At 43.2% G+C, this 20,723-nt stretch overlaps 1 protein-coding gene across 1 annotated transcript; it reads right to left on the reverse strand.

Moving 5' to 3' along the window:
• Positions 1–3,134: 3,134 nt before the first annotated feature.
• LOC308288756 (importin subunit alpha-3-like) lies at positions 3,135–4,658 on the reverse strand (the record flags this gene model as incomplete). The annotated part of the gene is made up of 1 exon (XM_080730226.1): positions 3,135–4,658. One exon carries the CDS (start codon positions 4,656–4,658, stop codon positions 3,135–3,137), a length of 1,524 nt encoding a protein of 507 aa, XP_080586352.1.
• Between the last annotated feature and the right edge of the window lie 16,065 nt (positions 4,659–20,723).

Genomic DNA, 20,723 nt, shown 5'->3' on the forward strand with positions numbered 1-20,723 from the left:
CCATAACCCACACACTGCACATAATTTCGGAGCTCATATCTTTGAACGGGTAAGGACTAGTTTTATTAAATAATGGAAAAACAAAAAATTAACCTTTTTTGTATTGAACAATCAATTTATGTTATACATTCAATTGCAAGTCAATCTTATTTGCTAAGGTTCAGGTCACTGTCGAATGATGGATATTAAACTAATTCCTCAGCTGCATTGCAGGACTCAACAGCGGAAATACATGGTTGCAGGTTGCATATACAGGCAACCTCAGTGGTAAGTCTTGACTTATACTGGCTTAGCGGCACAGAAGTGACGACAGGTTTGGGTTGGCCAATCCATGAAGCCAATGTATACAATCTCCTGAACACACTGAGAGAACCTTTGGACCGACAGATACGGACAGATATTGTGAGTTTGAGACAGAACGGTCAGACGGTCGGATGCTCTCCAAGTTATGCCAAGGACAGATTTCGTGTGACACACAGATTCCGCGATTTATAGTATAACCAGTAAGAGGCCCTAGGGGGGCCTAAGGTCGCGCACATGGGCGTGTCCGCCTGGGTGACAGCAGACCACAGATATAAAAAGCTAGATACCTCGTCCGCCGCTGCAGTTCATTGGAGCGACCCATCAAACTTGATAGGCAGAAATGCGGAAGTGTTGAGGGCAGGCTGCCACTCAAAAAGACTACTGGCCAATCGCAGCGCATGTTTTCCGGGACTTCAATTCAACCGAGCGTCCCCTTCTGTGACACACGCGGAAGCGTCCACGCCTGCAGCCATACAGTCTTGGAAAAGTTGCCTGTCAACCAAGACGGACGCCCCAGAGCCGAAGGAGGCGTCTACCTTTTTATGTCTATGCAGCAGACTGCTGGGCGAGCACTGGCGCTTTGGCATGGGATCAACTTTGACCAAAAAAATGCACAGACCTGGTTGGTTGTTTGAGTTGGACAAAATGTGCCCAAAATGTGGCCATATTTTCCCAAATATGGAGATGACTGACGTCTGACATCATAGATGTTTGACATCATAGACCACATGAGACTGACACAATAATGCCCATATATGGGTATTCCCAGATATGGGCTTAATATTGATAACACCAGGGATCTGCTAATAAAAGGGACAAGGACGGAATTAATTTGCAAGTGTGATTATTGATGACATCAGGGATCTCCATATATGGGCATAAAAGGGATTGTATGATGACAGACAGATGTCATAGGTCTATGAGGTCAGACAAGGACGGAATTCATTTGCAACATTATTGTGATGTCAGAACAGGTCAGCTATATCCTTCTGCTGAGCTGGGATGAGGTGTCACACACTGTGACACATACACAGAATCTGGAGGTTTTCTATAGTAAATGCGACCTACCGATACGGTCGCAATTACTCTAGTTACTGTATAGTAACTAGAGTATGCGGCTGCTTTGCGGACGCTCACAGTCTGCTTTGCGGACGCTCACAGCTACTTTGCAGCACACTGTTGGAGAAACATATTAAGCAGAGGCACTCTGTTTCAAAGGGGAGTAGGCTAGCCTCATGTGAATTTCTGTGTGGAACTGTGAATATACCGTATATTGCTTGAATAATCAGGTATATGTAATTAAAGGAGTTCTGTTTAAACAATCATGTCAGTAGTTCCTTTGTCATTACTCTCAATGAATACTTTGACGTTTTGTTTTTAAATGTTTTTATTCCTCCAAAAATTATGTTTTAGCAAATTCAACATAAAAAAGGCGGAACCAGGGCGGGACAAGGCAGAAAGAGCCTGCTGGTTGGTCAGTCAGGGACCAACCAGAAGGCTGACAAAGTGTTTTATCATCAAACATAACAGTAAAATAATTTCCATTTTCTCTCAAGTACCCCCTGTAGTACCTCTTCGTACCCCTAGGGGTACACGTACCCCCATTTGAGAAACACTGCTCTATGACATCAGTCGTGTGACACGGCGGGGTCTTTGGGTGGGCCTTGCGGCAAAAAAAGGTGGCTAAAATGCATTCTTAAGCATGTCTATAGAATCACGGCTACAATATGAAAGTACATTCATGGCGTGGAACATAGCTTAGAACCTTGCCAGAGTACTGAGCGTGGAACCAGTAGGATAACCGGTCTGCTGGAACACTTGCCTCAGAGGCCAGTGGCACTCCATGGGTCCCTTTGGCAATTACTCTATAATGAGGAGATATTGTGATGTCACGTGAAGCTTGAAAACTATGCAAAAGGTTCAATTAAACATCATGTAAGTCTATTGAAGGTGGGCAAAAGATAGCCTATACCGTGGCATGGCCAGGCATGGCCTCTGGAGAATATTGTGGGTGAAAACCCAGTTGAATATTTTGTGTTTTTTGAGTGGTGCTAACCGCTCCTACGTCTGGCGTTGTGTGTCCTTATGTCCCCATGTCCATATATAGTACGAGACCAACGCCATAGAAAGTACACAGAGACCGACATGACCACAGCAGACCACACATGTGTGGTCTTTGATTTCCTTTTTTTTTGGTAAATTAATGTCATGTCATGGAAAAGTAGCATAGTTGATCTACAAGTGTGTTATATATAACAAAGAAAGTGATATTGTTGTCTAGATATTCTGTAGTGTGTAAATATCTGAAGTTGTCCCTTATCCATTGCCCAACCCTTAATGTATTTATTTATTATATATTTACCTTTTCTTTTTATAAGCCATTTTGCAATAGAGGGGTCACTGCCATGAGCTTGAACTATAAGGGGTTCTTGGCATGGAAACGTTTGGGAACCCCTCAAATTAAAAGTAACTCCAGTGTTTGCACACTTCTGTCCACAGGTTTGTGGTCAACAAACGTTCTGAAACGCAACATTCACACAGCCAAACAAATGAAAGACCACCATGAGCCAAGCAGCTCAGCTGCAGTGTTAGGTCACAGTGTTAGTGTTTTTAACTCAGTCAGTGTTGCCTACTGAGCAGTAGGCTGCCCAACGTCTGACGTTTTAGTTCCTCTGGCCTGTATTCAGTTAAAAGCCAGGTCTCTAATAATGTCTGATGGCGCTGTTGACACAAACAAATAAAAGCCAGTCTCCAATACAGGGATATATGTAAACAAATAAAAAATCAAAAAATGTGTGGTTTTGGATTTTGACTATGAGGACAACTGTGGCTCAACTGAAGTAGACTTCTGCAGGGAGATTCGAACCAGTACCAATTATGACATCTGATTGCACAAAGAACTTGTCGATAATTTCACTGGCCAGTCTACAGACATCCTCATTTTCATGACTCTGCAGCTGTTCCATGTTCTCCAAACCGCCACATTCCTCGATGAGTCGCGTAACCGTGTCAACCTGGTCATCAGCCTTCCAGAGGATGTTGTTCAGGCCGTCTAGGACCACGTGCAGCACCTGGCTGTCCTTCTGCGTCAGCAGGTTGCAGAATGGAGGGATCACGTTCTTCTCGATCAGGTGCGCCACCTGTTCTTTCCTCCCGCTTATTGACAGGTTGCTGATAGCCCACGCTGCTTCCTTCTGAGTAGGAAAGTCTCCCTTGACGAGCAGATGGATGATCATGGGCACAAGCTCGGCATCGATGACCGCCTGCACCTGCTGCCGGTTGCCGGCCGTGATGTTAGAGAGGAACCAGACTGCCTCCTTGTTGATGTTCCCCTTGGGGTGTGCGAGGAGAGAGGGTAAGTGGCTGAGAGCATTGCAGTCAAGGACCACCTGGGTCTGCTCATCTGTACCGGTCACTATGTTCCCCACAGCTCTCTGTGCGGCGTTCTGGACCTTGACCTCCGGGTGACTCAACAGAGGAACAAGGCGAGGTATGATGCCAGAGTCAATGACCATCTGGACGTGCTCGTCTCCAGCATCTGCCAGAAAGGACAGAGCCCACACGGTGTCTGCCAAGATGCTGACATCGGTGTGTTGGATCAGGAAACAGAGAGCCGGAAGAATCTCCTGAACGGCCTCCATTGACGGTGAAGGGTCCTTGTGGCGGCAGAGGTTGAGCAGCATCCAGGTGACTTGGCGAAGACACGCAATGGTAATGGAGGGACCAATGAGCAACAGCAGGGGCTTTACCACACCCAAGCTGAACACATAGTCTCTGCACTGGGGGCCGTCACCGGCGATGTTACCCAGGGCCCACACAGCCTGCTCACACACATGCTGATGAGGGGACTGGAGCAGCCTCAACAGCAGCGGCATAGCGTGGGACTGGACCACAGCTTGGGTCTGTTCCGAGGTCCCAGCCGCTATGTTGGTCAGAGCCCAGGCTGCCTCGTGCTGGAGAGAGGGGCAGTCATCCTTCTCAAGGCAGTGAACCAGAATGGGAAGGAAGCCAGCATTGATCAGGTCATCTATGGGAGGGTTATGGGCACCAGACAACAACCTCCTGGCAGCCTGAACAGCACTCAGCTGCACTGCCAGGTGCTCGCTGGTAGCATTCTTTACTATTTCTTCAAGAGAGGTGTTTTGCGATCTGAAATCTCCATCATCAGGATCCGAGTCGTCATCAGAGATGTCTTCATAGGACACGTTCCTCCTCTTGAAAAGGTGTTCCTCTCGTTTGTTCTTACGAAGTTCCACTGCTACCTCAGTCCTCTGTCTTCTCATAGAGTCCAAATCACGACCCTTGTTCTTGAAAATCTTCAGGCGTGTATCGTTCAGTTTCTCCTTATCATCCATGCTTGCAATGATGGTGAATAATGATGATGTTCAATAAATACCTCTCAACGTAACGTTTATCCTAGTGCGCTAGCCCTGAATCTAGTATCCCTGTTCTGCTGGTATTTCACAGTTCAAATTGCAAAAACCGGTGGTAGAACTAAGTGCAATACGGCAACATAAGTGTCAATACTTATATTGTCAGGGCAGCACAAACGTCACACCCAGCTTGGCCAATTAGCATGGTGAACAGTGGACCATGGGTGGGCGTCACTTAACTATAGCTACAAAGCGGCCTGAAAACCTAGATTGGAAAAGCTAGTCATATAACAGTAAAGGCTTTGCATGGTATCAAAGTAAACATGACACACGTGCACATCAGCTGTGGTGATGTCAGTCTCTGCATACTTTCTATGACGTTAGTCTCGTGTGGTGTTAGTGTTGTGCTCGTATACGGTCATAGGGACATAAGGACATACACACAAAGCCAGGCGTAAGGAGCGGTTAGCACCGCTCAACAGCCATGATAGACAATGGACATAAGCCATTCGGTTCCATTGTTACACTCTCTTTCAATTTTAATTTGGTTTACTTTTATTTTTTATTTTATCAAGCAGCATTTCTAAACTGTAATCTACAACTTTGGTTGGATGCTTACATTTTAATGAGTCATTAATCAGTAGGGGTCTTAAACAGGGGGTCCGGGACCCCTAGGGAGTCCTCAGAGTTACTACAGGGGGGCCTGCTAAATGTTTGTGTGATATATAGGAACGTTTGTTTTACATTAATCACTTGAACCCTAGCATCCCTACTCTGAGGGGAACATTAGTCAAAAATAGCAGATCTAGAAGTTCATTATCAAATTGGACCCCTAAGTATTTGTATTCTGTGACCTGCTTTACAGTATGTCATAGCCATGTATATCATGTTGTAATCCACCTTGAGATCTTGAGACTTGAGATTCACCACAGTATCCTCAGTTTTACGTGCATTAATCTGTAACAGGTGATGCTCATCACACCAACCCACAGACCTGTCCACTCCAGTTGTATGATTGGACAGTGGACAGTCATAGGGTAGACAAATAGGAGACGGGACTGCTCAGAATGAATTACCTGTTATATAAACTGAGAAAACATTACTTTCTCAAACCACTTTCTCACTTCTCAGAGGGGTCCTATCAATGAGTGAGAGAGATAGCAGGGGCGTCACGGCGGGGGGGGGGGGGGGGGGGGGGGGTAGTGGGACTGAGTTACTAGGCCCCAAGGTGCATGGAGGGGCCTTGCGATCGTTAGGTCGCAGTTACTTACGGTATACTATCTAAACCTCCACCGGCTGTCAGTCCCTCCGTCCCTCCGTCTGTCACGTCACACGTCACACTTTTCCCCTACTCATATCTCCGCCACAGTTTCCCCGATCCATGCCAAACTTTGCACACACACTCCTTGGCCCTAACCCTAACCCTAACCCAACAACCCCCACAACCCCCACCCCTCATTTTCCCAAATGGCCCTCTTCTAGCGCCACCATGAGGCCGATTCTTGCAAGACACATTTTTGGACACTGCTCTTACAGATTTTGCCCTAAAATCACGCAAAGGGGTACACAGTATCTCTAAAGTCATGTCATCAACATGGATCTGTCCCATTTAGCGCCACCATCAGGTCGATTTTTGCAAAACACATTTTTGGACACTGCTCCTACAGATTTGGGCCGAAAATCACGCAAAGGGGTACACGGTATCTCTAAAGTCATGTCATCAACATGGATCTGTCCCATTTCCCATATTCGCCATGATTGCCTTCTAAAGGTTTTGTATGCGATGTGACGGTCGCTTATCTCCCGATTAGGGAGTCTTACTGGTAGACAGACATCTGAACAGTGACTGTGCCATGGATCGGAGCAACGGTGAACCTCACAATTCTGGATGTTGCCATTGTAACGTCCACTGTCCACCGTCCACCGTCCACCCAACCCTCTATACGTAATATAATTTTAATCATTTTAATATAGGAGGAGGATAACCAGGTAAGAATTGGGGAAAATTAAAACAAAGAAACCTCATATCTCTGTATTTCAACTTTTTGTTTAATTTTGATGCCCTGGCCTACTTTATCATTTTACAGAATAAGAAATGCCACAGGCTGTGTGTCTGTGACTGACAAATGCATGACGGCATTATAATGACACCAGTGGTGGAACGTAACTAAGTACATTTACTCAAGTACTGTACTTATAAGTACAACTCTGAGGTACCATTTCAGTTTTTTCAGTATTTTATAGACCTATACTCCTGAATACTCTAAGCCTTAGGCAAATATTGTATTTTTAACTTTACTGAAAACTGCTACGATTTTACAAGAAAACATACATCAGGGTACGGTCACCTAGGGCTGATTTTGACAATGCTTTTCAATGGGAATGGAGTGGTTTCTTGCCATTCGTGGATTTCTGCAAAGATACGCTCCGTTCCCATTGAAAAGCATTGGCAGAACCTGCCCTCATAGGTAGAATTAAACTTTGGTGTGACCCTACCCTTAACCAATTATACTTTGGCTATGATGAGAAGTGTTTTGAGCTTGTAGATTGGAAAGGTTTTACAATTTTGTAAAATTTTGAAAACATTCTGGACAATGAGTATTATATGAGCTACGTTTGCTTTTGGTACTTTCATTATATTTTGAAGCCAATACTGTTTTTAATACAGGGCTTTTACTTACTGTAACAGAGTATTTCGTCATTGTGGAATTGCTACTTGTAGTAAATAAATCAATCTGAATTATTTCTTCCCCCCACTGGTTCAGTATGTGGTTGCTGTTGGGAATAAACCTCTTATCTCCATATATATATATATATTAGAGATGCGCGGATGGCGGTTTTAGCCACGGTGCACCGCGGTGATCCGCGGTGCTGTCGGATTTGGATAAATCAAATATCATTATTAATTAATTTTGGATAACCGCGGATGAAATAATGCAGGAAATAAATTATGACATAATTTATCTATCAATAAAAAGCGAAATCTATGTATGCTTGTGTCTGTGTGAGTGTGTGTTATTTTGTATAATTTGTAAAGTAACCATCATTTTTTATGAAGCAATGTCCAGTCCACGATAAAACTAAACAGCTGTGTCCACTTAAAGGCAACGGCATCACAGCAATGACGGCATGCCTCGTCACGCTCATTACCTCTATGGTCACGTTGCACTAAAAAGTGAATCTATCTCATAGCTCCATAGTCCATATTGCAAAGTACTGTAGGTAAGTTAAACTTCCCACTAAGTTGTGTGTTTGTTTCTCTCTCGGTCTCTCTCTCTATCTCGCTCTCTGTGTGTCAGTGTGTCTGCCTGTCACCGACTCATAAAAATCACACCCGTGTGAACTGAGCGGTGGTTTACCCACCAACCCCCCCCCCCCCCCTCCCCTGGGGTGTGTGTGTGTGTGTGTGTGTGTGTGTGTGTGTGTGTGTGTGTGTGTGTGTGTGTGTGTGTGTGTTGATGCACAGGCCAGGCTAGACTCAACAGCACCTCTCTGGTCACCCAGGGTACTGAGGCTACATACACCAGAGGCTACAGACACACAGACAGACAGACAGACAGACAGACAGACAGACACACACGCACGGATACACACACGGCCACGCTATGGAGACGGTGTGACCACCGCTCAAAAAAAAGAAAAAAGAGAACGGACATTCCGTAGGCTAAATCAATGCATTTCTGTGATCGCACTAAGAACTAAGAAAACTAACAGGGAAAATAGTGTGGGTAATAATAATAGTTTGGAAGTTGCGGATGAGGATGGATGCGAATATATAAATTGGATAATATAATTACTGCGGTTGGATAATGAGCGGATAATTAATTTGCGCGGATGGATTTTGACGAAATCAAAAGCCTATCCGCGCATCACTAATTTATATATATATATATATATATATATATATATATATATATATATATATATATATAGTTTTTCCGTAAATGAATGCCCTACTTGATCATACTACACTCACTAATTCAGTCAAAAGCATCAAAAGTAGCATATCTACAAGCTCGCATCGCAGCGCAAAGCTATTTATTATTTGAATGCTGAAAAGTAACTGTTTTGGACATAATGAGGTTTCCAACCGACAGAGGCGATATGGAGATAACTTACCTGGTTTAGTATTCCTGTTGGGTTGCATCATGCACTGCACACATAGACTGTCACTATGAGGTCTGTGCCCACTCCACACTCACACTGGTGGAAGATTTACTTAGATTCTTTACTTAGGTAAAAGTAGAAATACCTCAATGTAGAAATACTCTGTTACATGAAGTAAAACAAATTCAACATTTCACTTGGCATCAAAATACACTTAAAGGATCAAAAGTAAAATCTAAACTCATCATGCAGAATGTCCCATTTCACAAGTTTCCTCAAGATATTTCAAACATAGGTATCCACAAGCTCACATTGTGATGAACTTGTAGATCGGCAATTTCTTTAAAGTATAAAATTGTGGTTAATGTATGCTTGTATAATGTATCTAAATTCACAAAATGTACAATATTTGCTACTGAGATGTAGTAGAGTAAGTATAAAATATAGAAAAAATTACATACACAGTACTTGAGACTTGAGTAAATCTACTTGGTTACTTTCCACCCGTGTACATCACTCTGCTTTCTCAGAAACAGGAGAGTGAAACAGCATTTTGATCATCATTTGTCAGATTTGAAGAAAAAAAAAGATATTGAAATATTGTCACGATCATAACATTTAATTTGACAATTCATTGTCATACGAATAATTGTGATTAATGATTTAATTGTGTTTATGGCATTCAACATTGGAACAATAAGAATTACATTTCCGCTCACTTTCATGCTTTGTAATCAGAACATTGCAAAAGATATGACAAATAACTGAAATATGCAAAGAAATGACTAGTAACCTATCAATTATTAAGTCATTACTGTAAGTATACTGTAAAATGACAACCTTTTTGCCACAAACTGTCAGTCTGTTGTAGTCTGTTTTAGTATGTAGTTCAGGGGACGTTTTCAGGCCAAGGACCCCTTAGTTGAGAGAGAGATGAAGCAGGGACCCCCACAACCTCTATATAGTTTAATCATTTGATAGCACAATCGTCAGTGTTTTCATATCAATTTGTGTTATCAGATACTGTATGTAACCACTTGAACCGTCAATACATAATAAACTTGACCTTTCACTCTGTACTCTGTGTGCTCTTTTTCCCCCTCTATACCAAACCTCTTTGCCGAAAATAGCCGATCTACAAGCTTGTGAGCTTGTAGATCTGCTATTTTTGGCTACAGTTCTCAGAATATGGACAGGACACTAGGGTTCAAGTTGTTAATATAAAAAGGATTGGAAGATTTGGAGGCCCCCCTGTAGTAACTCTGAGGACCCGGACCCCCTGTTGAAGACCCCTGTTGTAGTTGATTTGGAGGAGAGTCAACTACCATGGCCAAAACAGGCCATATCCTTTATTATTGTATTTTAACATAATTAGTAGATCTACAGTTGCATCATGATGTGTTGTGAGCTTTTTGCTGGTTTTGAAAATATTTGAAAATGCAGGCAACATTTTAAAAGTATTTTTGTGATAAATGCCCAGAGCAGAGATGCACGGGTTAAAAGTGCTTAAAAGAGTGTGCTGTGGACAACAACGCCATGTTAATTTTATCCAGCTGTTTTTGTCCAGCTGAATGGAAATGATTATGCAACGATTAGCTCAATTAATTGTGATCAGGTGATTATGTAATAATCGTCAGGCATAAAAACTAAAGTAACTTTTAAACAGATCACACAAATTAACTATAATTCTACAATAATTACCTGTAGTTCCCACTCTGACAACAATTCCTGACATTCATGTTATTTGTTAATAATATGATGCAGTAAGTACATCTACTTCAAACTTTCTAAACCCGACTTTCTTTAAGTTCTATAGAGACACAAACCCACAGATACAATACTACAGGCCTACTGTATTTTGAGTCATCGATCTAATAGATTTATTTATTTCCAACTTATTTATTAAGTTGTAAATAAACAAACAAGTTAAGTGTTATTGCAAATAACTCAACCAACGACTGATTAACTGAACTGAAAATATCTGCTCTTCAAGCCCACAACGCGTCACATCGCAACGTGTTGTGAGATTGCAGAGCAGCTATTTGCTAGTTTTTTTGCTTAATGGTATAAAGTACCATTAGAGCGTAACAACCCCAGAACCTTGTCTCTTATTGTCTGATGTTCGCTTCTTCAGTAGCTGTAGTTCATGTCAGACACATGCCCTTATCAGTTCTCCGTCCAACGGATACGCAATCGATAGCTGGGCTGGAAAAGTGATAAGGAGATGTGAGCGACCACAGTTCCACCACACAGCAAAAACACATCTCTACCCATAGTCCTGTGTCAACAAAGCTGTTGCTTTTAGGTGGAAGAAAGTGTTGTTCTTCTTCTGGAATGCAAAGTCACTCAGATCTGGTCCTGATGCCCCCATCGTAGCCACCATCCATGGAGCCACCAACTTGTGGTCCTTAAATCAACCGGTGGGTCTGGTGTAGGAGCTGATGAGACCTGTGGCTTCACTTCCATCAGCGAGCCAGGATTGGAATCACTGTGGAGGTGCTGTTGTGGAGAATAAGTCCTTGTTGGTTGTTTTCTACCATGTCTTCCATGCTCTGGTGTCCTCAGTCAGATCCCTGCATGTGGCCCGCTGATCATCTGGAGGCCGAATGGGCACCGGCGTCAGAAGGAGCCCTTCACCGTTTGACTGCCGACAGACTTTTGAGACACACCCCATTTGGATGAGTTTTATTTCACCGCAGCCCCGCCTGGCTCTGAGCGTTCCCCGGGCCGCTATTGGTTCAGATTCAATACTCGCCATACCTGCCCCTGGGGCATCTGTGGGCCAGGAGCCAAATACTTCTCCTGGCTGTCAGTCATGGGGCGATCAGCCAGTGGGATGACAGAGGCCGGGGTTGGCGGGGCGTGTTGGTAGCAGGTGTGGCTGAGAAGAAGCACATTCCAATACGTACATACCTGTCAGCTCTGCTCTGCTCCTGTTCGTTCGGCAGCTCCTGCAAACACAAGGCCTCCGTTGACCACCCGCTCGCCCCTGGCCTGTCCATCTCCCCGAGGCCTGTGGGGAACAGGGGACCATCTCCTATTTCACCTCAACAGACTGAATGTGTAGAAGGTGTTCATATGACTCTGAGAGAGTACCCGTGGAATCAAAATGGCTCTGTAGATTTTACTGTGCTGCAGCCTTTTTTTTATCCATTTTGGGAACCACTGAGTCAGTGTACAGGTACAGGCATGCCCCCTTCCCCCCCGCAATGAACATGAATTCAACTATTTTACTGCCTTGGAGTACATAATGGCATAATGGAATAAAAATGTGTGTGAAGTGCAGGTTTGCTTGCGTGCATGCAGTCAACTCAGCGCTCTCTCTCTCTCTCTCTCTCTCTCTCTCTCTCTCTCTCTCTCTCTCACTCTGTCTCTGTCTCTCTCTTTTGCCTGTTTCTATGTATGTATTTGTCTGCCTGTCTCTCATTGTGTGTGTGTGTGTGTGTGTGTGTGCGTGTGTGATGGTGTCTTGTCCCGACCCTCACTGGGTTGCAGAGGACGAAGTGGACGCCAGAGGCTGCTTGCTTGTGGGAATGCAGGTTTGCAGCATTCATGAGGCCTGGAGCAGCAGCGCAGCCCCAATGCTGCCATTAACCCTGCGAGCCTGAGCATGCACACAGGTGAATCAGCACAGTGACTAAGCTCTCTGTCTGTCACACGAGTCTGCCTCTCCTCCTCTCACTCTCACTCTCTGAGCCCCAACGTCTGTATTCTGCCGGTGAAAGTTCAGAGAAAATAGCTGATCTACAAGCTCACAGTGCGCCACATTGCGACATGCAATTTACGTGAAAGACATTTTGTGCAGAGGGGAAGTAGAGCCTAGTATCGAACCCTGGGGGAGGTATCCAAAAGTGACTACAAAATGTACAGAAATGAGGACCGGAGGAAGTGCATTTCTTGCATTCTTATACTAAAGCAGGCATTCTTATAGCTTAATTTAATGTCATATATCATCGTGCCAAAATGGTGTGCAGGTACCCGAGCGCAAATTAATACATTTTCAAATAATAAAATTAAATTAAAAGTAATCCAGATTCGTTGTTTTTCTGGTCAGTTGGCTTTAATAGAAATCGGATTTCCTCCTACAACTGGGAGGCAGTCAAAATAAGAGTATATTTTATTTTACACAATTGGAAACTTTGGTTTCCATTTTGATTGGTTTATTTTGAAATCTGCTCAGTGGAAGTAGATGAAATGGACCAAGGGGGTCTCCAACGCTATATGGAACGCGTCTCCGACTGACTAATCGAAATGTTGATTTTCAGGTGGCAGTGCCAGCCTGCCAGGGCCCCCTTGGCTATCCAGGGCCCCTGTGCACGTGCACAATGTGCACAAGCCATAATCCATCCCTGCATACTGTAGACCTTCTTTAGGCATCTCCTGATCCCTGCCTATACGCACCCGTCTCTGAGCCGATCAGGTGTGCATACATGTATATGACTTGGTTTCCTACGTTGTCAAAACAACAATAAAGTTACAATAATATAAACTTGTTCGCTACTGGCTTTCATGCAATGCTAAAATTGCAGAACGCAAAAAATACTGACTAGAGAGAACCGGAAAATTAGTTTTCATAATATTATTGACGTAAACTTGGGACTGTCAGTGTCAAATGATAAAGTCATTGTGAATAAAATATTGATTGGAAAAATTATATATTTTTCTATTATTGGCAAAGTTCAGATCATAATCATAATCAGCTTCACATCACAGGTTTACAGGTTTACGTGCGCTCCATTATCTTAGTATTCCTTGAGAAGAGGTACAGTGAGAGCGGAAGAGAAGAGAAAGAAACGCAGGTTAGAAACAGGTAAAGATAAACAAAAGATTTATATTTACATAAATATATATATATTACATAAATAGATAGCGTACTGTATGTGATAGCAGGTATATGTACTGTACATGATGTTTAGAACATTGGCATTATGCAGGTGTGTAGTGTACATAACAAGCCATGTTGGCCATGATGACCTTTTAGACTTTAGACTTTATTGTCCCTAAGGGGAAATTCCTTTCCACAGCGGTCCATACAACAGCACTTTACAGCAATACAACAATACAACTAAGCTTTTGGCTGAACACTACCAAGCAAGTACAGAACACTGAAGAGCAAAATTGAAAACACAATTATAGAAATGGAACTCACTGAATGAATGACAATTACTCTGGTAAATGAGCCAATTCCATTTTTGTAAAATGACCCAGTGTATGCCCACTTCTCTCATAGACAAACATAAAACAGCACACACATATGCATCCAAAAAGCTTTATTGATTTACAGTAGATTTTGGCATCATGCCTCATGGTCAAAGATGGGCACAAAATACAAACAAGTATTTTGAAAAGAAATCTAAATACTTGGTCGACTTGGTATAATACTGACCAGGATACCGTCACCAAGATACTATCCTGGTGACAATAGTTAAAATATGATTATACCTGAAAAGGTTGAGAACCCCTGCTATAAGAGAGAGAGAGAGAGAGAGAGAGAGAGAGAGAGAGAGAGAGAGAGACAGAGAGACAGAGAGAGAGAGAGAGAGAGAGAGAGAGAGAGAAAGAGAGAGAGTAAAGCGTGAGAACTGTGGGCAGGGCCCAGGCGGGTGGCTTTGCTCTGGGCAGTGTGAGGTGCTGGTAGCCCGGGGCAGTGTTCTGTCTACAGGGATAAACAGCATGCTCAGTGAACACACACAGAGCAAGGGCAGGTTGCTGACTCAGCTGTCCGCCTCGTTTAACCCACGCTGCGCTGCTCCTCAACACGGTGCCACACTGACTGCGGCGGCTCCTGTTCCTTTGCTACAAGTGGCGTCCATTCCCGTCCTCTACTATTCGCACGCAGGGCATCCTGTGTGTGTTCCGCCCAGGGGCGTCACAAGGGGAGGAAAAGTGGGACTGGGTTACTAGGGCCCAAGTTGGAGGGGCCTTCGTTATTTTATACTTTAGCTATTGAAAAATAGCAGATCTACAAGCTCACAGTGAGCTTGTAGATCTGCTATTTTTGAAAAGTCGTGAAAATGTGTTAAAATCTTTGAATATATGTATTTTTAAGCGAACATTTGTAACTCCAATTTTGCTCCTTGGGGGTCCCTGGAACTAAATGTTTTGAGATGGAGGTCCGCGGCCAAATACATATAATTTAGGGGGTCCTTCACATGAAAAGGTTTGAGCACCACTGACATAGAAACATAGGTTTTTCAAAATATCTTAGAAGGATTTGAAATATTCAAAGACTTGCACAAGATTTAAAAAAAATAGCAAATCTACAAGCTTGCAGCGCAGCACTCGGTGCCGTGCTGTGAGCTTGTATCTGCTATTTTTCCAGAGTTAAAGCACAAAATGCGTTCCCAGTCTAAATGTGTTAAACCCCCTCCCCCTATGAAGAACATTCATGGGGGGCCCGCAGTGAATCCTTGTACCCGGGGCCCAGAATTTGGTGCGACACCCCTGGTTCCGCCGCCCTACGTGCAAATAGGGGAAGGTAACCGACGTCACGTGAGAGAGTTGTAGGTGGCTTAGAGCCTCTGCCTGAAGACCAAATGCCTACTCTCAACGGCTAAGGGGGATTCCCCTTTAGGCTAGTGGTTAAGAATGATGTTTGGCTTTAGTGTCCCTTTACTGCGTTACCTAATGCCGGGGTTCGAATCCCCGGCATTACATTAGTGCCGTGACCCGTATAGGGTTTCCCTTGGGGTGAGTGTAGCAGAGTGCCTTGAAGACCTAAGAGTCTAATATTTCCAAGAGGAATTCCCCTTTAGCTAAATGGATAAGATATTTGGCTTTAGTGTCCCTTCCCGCACGAGAGACCTGGTTTCGATTCTCGGGTGTTACACAAACAAAGGTGCTTCTTGCATGCATTGCTTGTTTCCATTGGGGTCCTTTGTAATCAATTCATTGAAAACTTTTGGTTTCATTGTCTCAGGAGTATAGGGGCAGACACCCACAGACACTCGTGAATAAAATCATATTTAGAAAAGTGGTCACGCACACATTTATGTGGAATAGCTATTGTGAAAAATATGTCTGTGAAATTCTTAATAAAAAATATCATTTCAATTTAAAAACGTAACACAGTATAACTATAACTAAAGTAGAGGTGTGTGCTGTTAACCACTTAGTTGTACTTGACCAGAGTCAACTAAGTGGTCTATACTAGACCAACTCCTTTTTTTCCCTGTACAACAAATATCTTTGCCGAAAATAGCAGATCTGCAAACTCATTTCGGGACGCATGTGAATATGGACACATCATGTGTACTGGCCTCTTTGGAATTGGAATGTTCCGATTCGATCCCTGGAAGATAAGTTCTTGGTTTACCTATGATCCTAGAGTTACTATTTCTATGCATTTGATATATTACCCTGTGTTTTCCATGCTTACCGTCTGCTAAATACCTAAATTGTAAATTGCATTCAGGTAGGAGATAATCCCTGTGGGAGCTATAATAGACCATATTCACCTGGCGGCCATGTTTGAATTTTGCATTGAAAAACATGGGGTGGCTTTTCATTAACTTAATGGCATGATGGCCGCCGTGTTCAAGATTTCATTTACACTCCTCAATGGACTCCTTATGGAGGTAACCTCGCCCCACCAGGCTTTCCGGTGATCGTTAACAACGTTCGGTTTGATCCAGTCTAGGCGGAAACCACAAGCCGAAGAAGCGGCGTCGCTTTGTTTTGGTTCCCTCCGTTTGTTTCCCCAATCCCTATTCAAGTGCTCGAGTAGCCTAGTGTAGTCTTGCCAGTCGCAACGAGTTGGACTAAAAGATGCATTTACCAAACGAATTTTCCAAAAGCAAAACTACGCTGCATCAAGGGGTTTATTAGGTAGGCCCTAAAAGTATGTCCTTGAGCGCAGGGGAATATTTTGGGTTAAAACTGAATCCAGATATAGTTCCGGCCAAAGTGTAGTCTGTCTAGGACTACAACATGACGTAAAGTGGTTTCCGCTCCCAGTCCCGACTGGATCAAACCCCGAAAAGTGAAGTGATCCCAGACTATTATGGAGGGCAGGCAACGGAGCAGAATGTTTTGAGGTGGTGCTCAGGTGTAGCAAAAGTACTGTTGGCTGGGGTGATATTATAGACTAGGCAGGATTTCAGAAAAGGTGCTTATTTAAAGTGCTGAAGGCAAATCGTGTTACAGTCATTTATTACATACAAGTTTTTTGGGGGTATTAAGGGCTGCTGAATCCAAATCTGCTGTATTTAAAGCTCAAAAATGGCTGCTAAGCCCTTATAGGCCATATAAGGATGGCAGCCATAAACCATGAAACTATATCGAATTTATGAACAGATTGTGGGGGTCCCTGCTTCATCTCTCTCTCAACTAAGGGGTCCTTAGCCTGAAAATGTTGAAGACCCCTGCTGTAGGCTACATTATCTTATACTTCTAATTTTCTATTTTCAATAGACTGACAAATCTAGGGAATTCTTTTCAAATGTTGGTCATAATGAGCACTTGACACGTTAGGCTAAGTATATTCTGCTGCCAATACTTTTGTACTTTTGCTGAAGTAGGCTACCATAACATTTTGAATACAAGCCTTTTACTTAAAAATCGGAGTGCCTCTTCCACCAGCGGACCCAGTACTCTTCCACTCTTCCGCCTGAGCAGTTGGTGATGTTTAGTGATGTCTTAACATACCATCAGCAGAGGAAGGACAGCAGCCCTCTCTGCTGCCTTTTGTCCCTGGATTATTTTAGTGGAGTTCCTCCCATTGGTGTGAAAGTCTGGCACTAACCAAACAGCCGTCGCCTCCTCTTTCATCCAGTTCCGGAGTTCCTGGGTGCATCAGACCCCCGTGAGGCGATCATGCGCACCAGGGGAGATCTGTTAAAACATCTTCTGTCCCTCATGGGGATTAAACCAGACACATTCCCACCAGACCCCGTTCCCTCTGGCTCTGTGTGTGTGTGTGTGTGTGTGTGTGTGTGTGTGTGTGTGTGTGTGTGTGTGTGGGTGTGGGTGCGGGTGCGTGCGTGCGTGCGTACTTGTATTTTTATAGCCAGTTGTGAGGGTCAAATGTCCCCACAAGTATAGTAGAGAAATAAAGCTTGTGAGAACCATTTCCCTGCATCAAGAGAAATTGTGGTTTTATGATAGAAATAAAATAGAAGTTACTGTAGGCTTACACTTAGGACAGGTGTTAGGCTGTGGTTAGGGTTTGGATTTGACTTTTAGATTGGAGTTGGAGTAAAAAAAAAGCGCCAATCTACAAGTTCACAATGCATTGCAGCGAGACGCGTTGTGAACTTGTAGATTCACTATTGTCTCTTTTGTTTAGGATTAAAAAGTAAAGTCAAATGTGTGTGTGTGTGTGTGTGTGTGTGTGTGTGTGTGTGTGTGTGTGTGTGTGTGTGTGTGTGCGTGCGTGCGTGCGTGCGTGCGTGCGTGCGTGCGTGCGTGCGTGCGTGCGTGCGTGCGTGCGTGCGTGTACGAGTGTGCGTGTGTGTGTGTGTGTTTATAACTGAATTAAAAATGGGTTTCTTTTTCAGAAATGTAATGTAATGTCATGTCATGTAATGTAGGCCTAATAAAGAAAATCAATACATTTTTGAGAAAAAAGGGTTTTCTGTTCTCTTGCACTCGTCATTATCGCTCAAATAATTTAGAATACGTGTGTGCGTTCACATTCTATAAATATTTCCTTGTGCATTCATGTACACCGTAAACCTTCATAAAGTTATAACCCAGAAGATGAGAAGCAAATAGTTATGGACGGACAGACAGACAGATAGATAGATAGATAGATAGATAGATAGATAGATAGATAGATGGATGTTTGGGAAATAGCCGATCTACAAGCTAAGAAGATCTTTCAAATAGTTGTTGCATATAGGGTTAAAGGTGTTTATTGATAACATTTTTTTCTGAGGACCCACTGGAAACCCCTCAAGGACCCCGGGGCGTCACTTGTGGTCCCAGGGGGAGCGGGATATGCCACTCTTGTATTTAACCTAAAATTCAGTTCTTTTAAGCATATTTTCTTGCAGATTAATCCGATTTTTAGATGATTTTAGAATGACTACGTAATTCAATCTCAATCCGTACCCATCCATGCATGTCACACACAGCACACCATGTTATATTTGTTTTCTGACTGCAAGTCTGCAACCATTCATAAATTAAACACTTTCAACATGGTGTCACTGTCCCTTGGACATAACATTTTTAAAGAGCAGTGCTTCAGTAGCACACATGGGAGAATAAAGTAATGTGGCCTTTAGTTCCATGAGAGGAACTTTTCTTTGTAAGGTTCTCTTTCCTGATTGGAAATGTGTAATCCACCTGAAAATGTATTTCTTTTTTCTTTTTTTATAGTTTTTATCCCACGATTTTGTAACCCATTTTCACCCTGTGCCAATTGCCTATGTAATCCTGGGCTCTGCTCTCCCTCTGCCGCGCTTGGGGAGACAACGGACTGACCTCATGCTTCGTTCTATGCATGAGGAGTCCAAGTTGCTTCTTTTCACCTGACAGTGGGGATTTCCCCGGTTTGGACGTAGCGCGTGGAAGGAACACGTTATTCCAACCAATTCCTTTCCCCTCCATCAGGCGCCCCGGCTGGCCAGGGGGAGGCATTATAGAGACCAGGATTACATGTTTTTGTGAGGGTAGGCTATCTACCCTAGGAGAGAACATGCAAACTCCACACAGAAAGGCCCTATCGCCAACCACACCTAGGGTGTGGGCGCTGATGTATTTTCTGTTTAATAAAGAGCTGGACAGACAGGGAGAACCATGTTACTGAACAGAGTACTTTATAACGATTACCGGCTATCACAATATAGAGCTAGTTACTTTGTTTTTTTTACAACAAGGGTTCATATTTTATTTAGTCACTAGAGAAAAGAAAATATATAAATAGTGTTAAAATGTTTTCAATACTTCTTTCTATCATTTTAGTGATTTTAGTGGCTAAATATGTATTTTTAGACACAATTAAGCCCTTTCCCAAGATGCACCCCTGTCATGGGCAGATGTGACTTATGGGGGCTGGTGTAAATAGTAACAAATAAATTGCTGGCTTTGTGTCTAAAAATACATAATTATTTAGCCACTTGTATGCATGCCCCCACCCACTGAAATCAAAATACTACAACAATAGAAAGCAGTAGGATAAATGAAAACATTTTAAAACTCATCTTTTCTTTTCTCTAATTACAATCTAAAATATGAACCCTTGTTGTTAAAAAAAAAGTTGTCCTTGTATTTAAACAAACAAAAAAAGTCTCATTTGAGTTTGGTTCTATATTAATTACATTATTAGTGGCTTTCTCCATTCCATTCCATTTTATTATATTCCATTCCATTGATTCTAATCCATTCCCATTCCATTCCATTCCATTCTCAGCACACATGACGGTTGAGGGCTGGAGCCTGGAGGTAAACCTCTCCACCAACCTGCGAACTGCCACTGGGGGGCGGTGTTTGACCACTTGTCGGGACGCATTGAATGTATTTGCTGGGTTTTACAATTTAAGTTTTTAGTTTCAGCACTTTGGAATTAACGTTCATCACCCGTCATCCAGTGCCCTTTGAAAGGATTTACATTCAAGTTTATGAAACAAATAAATAATACAAAATAAAACTGCCCCGGAAGTGCTTTCGTGCCACGTCAGTTTATTCTCTGGAGTCAATTCACTTTTACGATACACATATCCGGTCCAGAGCGGATACGGAAACAGTTCTACATGCATGTATAAAATTTGAGTCAATATGGCCGGATACAGAAGGGCGGGCTTTGGACCGGATGTAAGCAATGAACAGCAAATCGTTTCTTTCCACAGGGATTCATACTTCGTCGTACGACTGGGGCCGCGCTGAATAGCCGATCGACAAGCTCACAGGGCGCAGAGAACTCGAAGCCCTGTGAGCTTGTAGATCAGCTATTTTCGGCGCACGGCCCCCACTCGTACGACGAAGTATAAATAAAGA

The sequence above is a fragment of the Nannobrachium achirus genome (assembly GCF_963921795.1).
Source record: "Nannobrachium achirus genome assembly, chromosome: 7".
In the NCBI taxonomy this organism is placed as follows: domain Eukaryota; kingdom Metazoa; phylum Chordata; class Actinopteri; order Myctophiformes; family Myctophidae; genus Nannobrachium; species Nannobrachium achirus.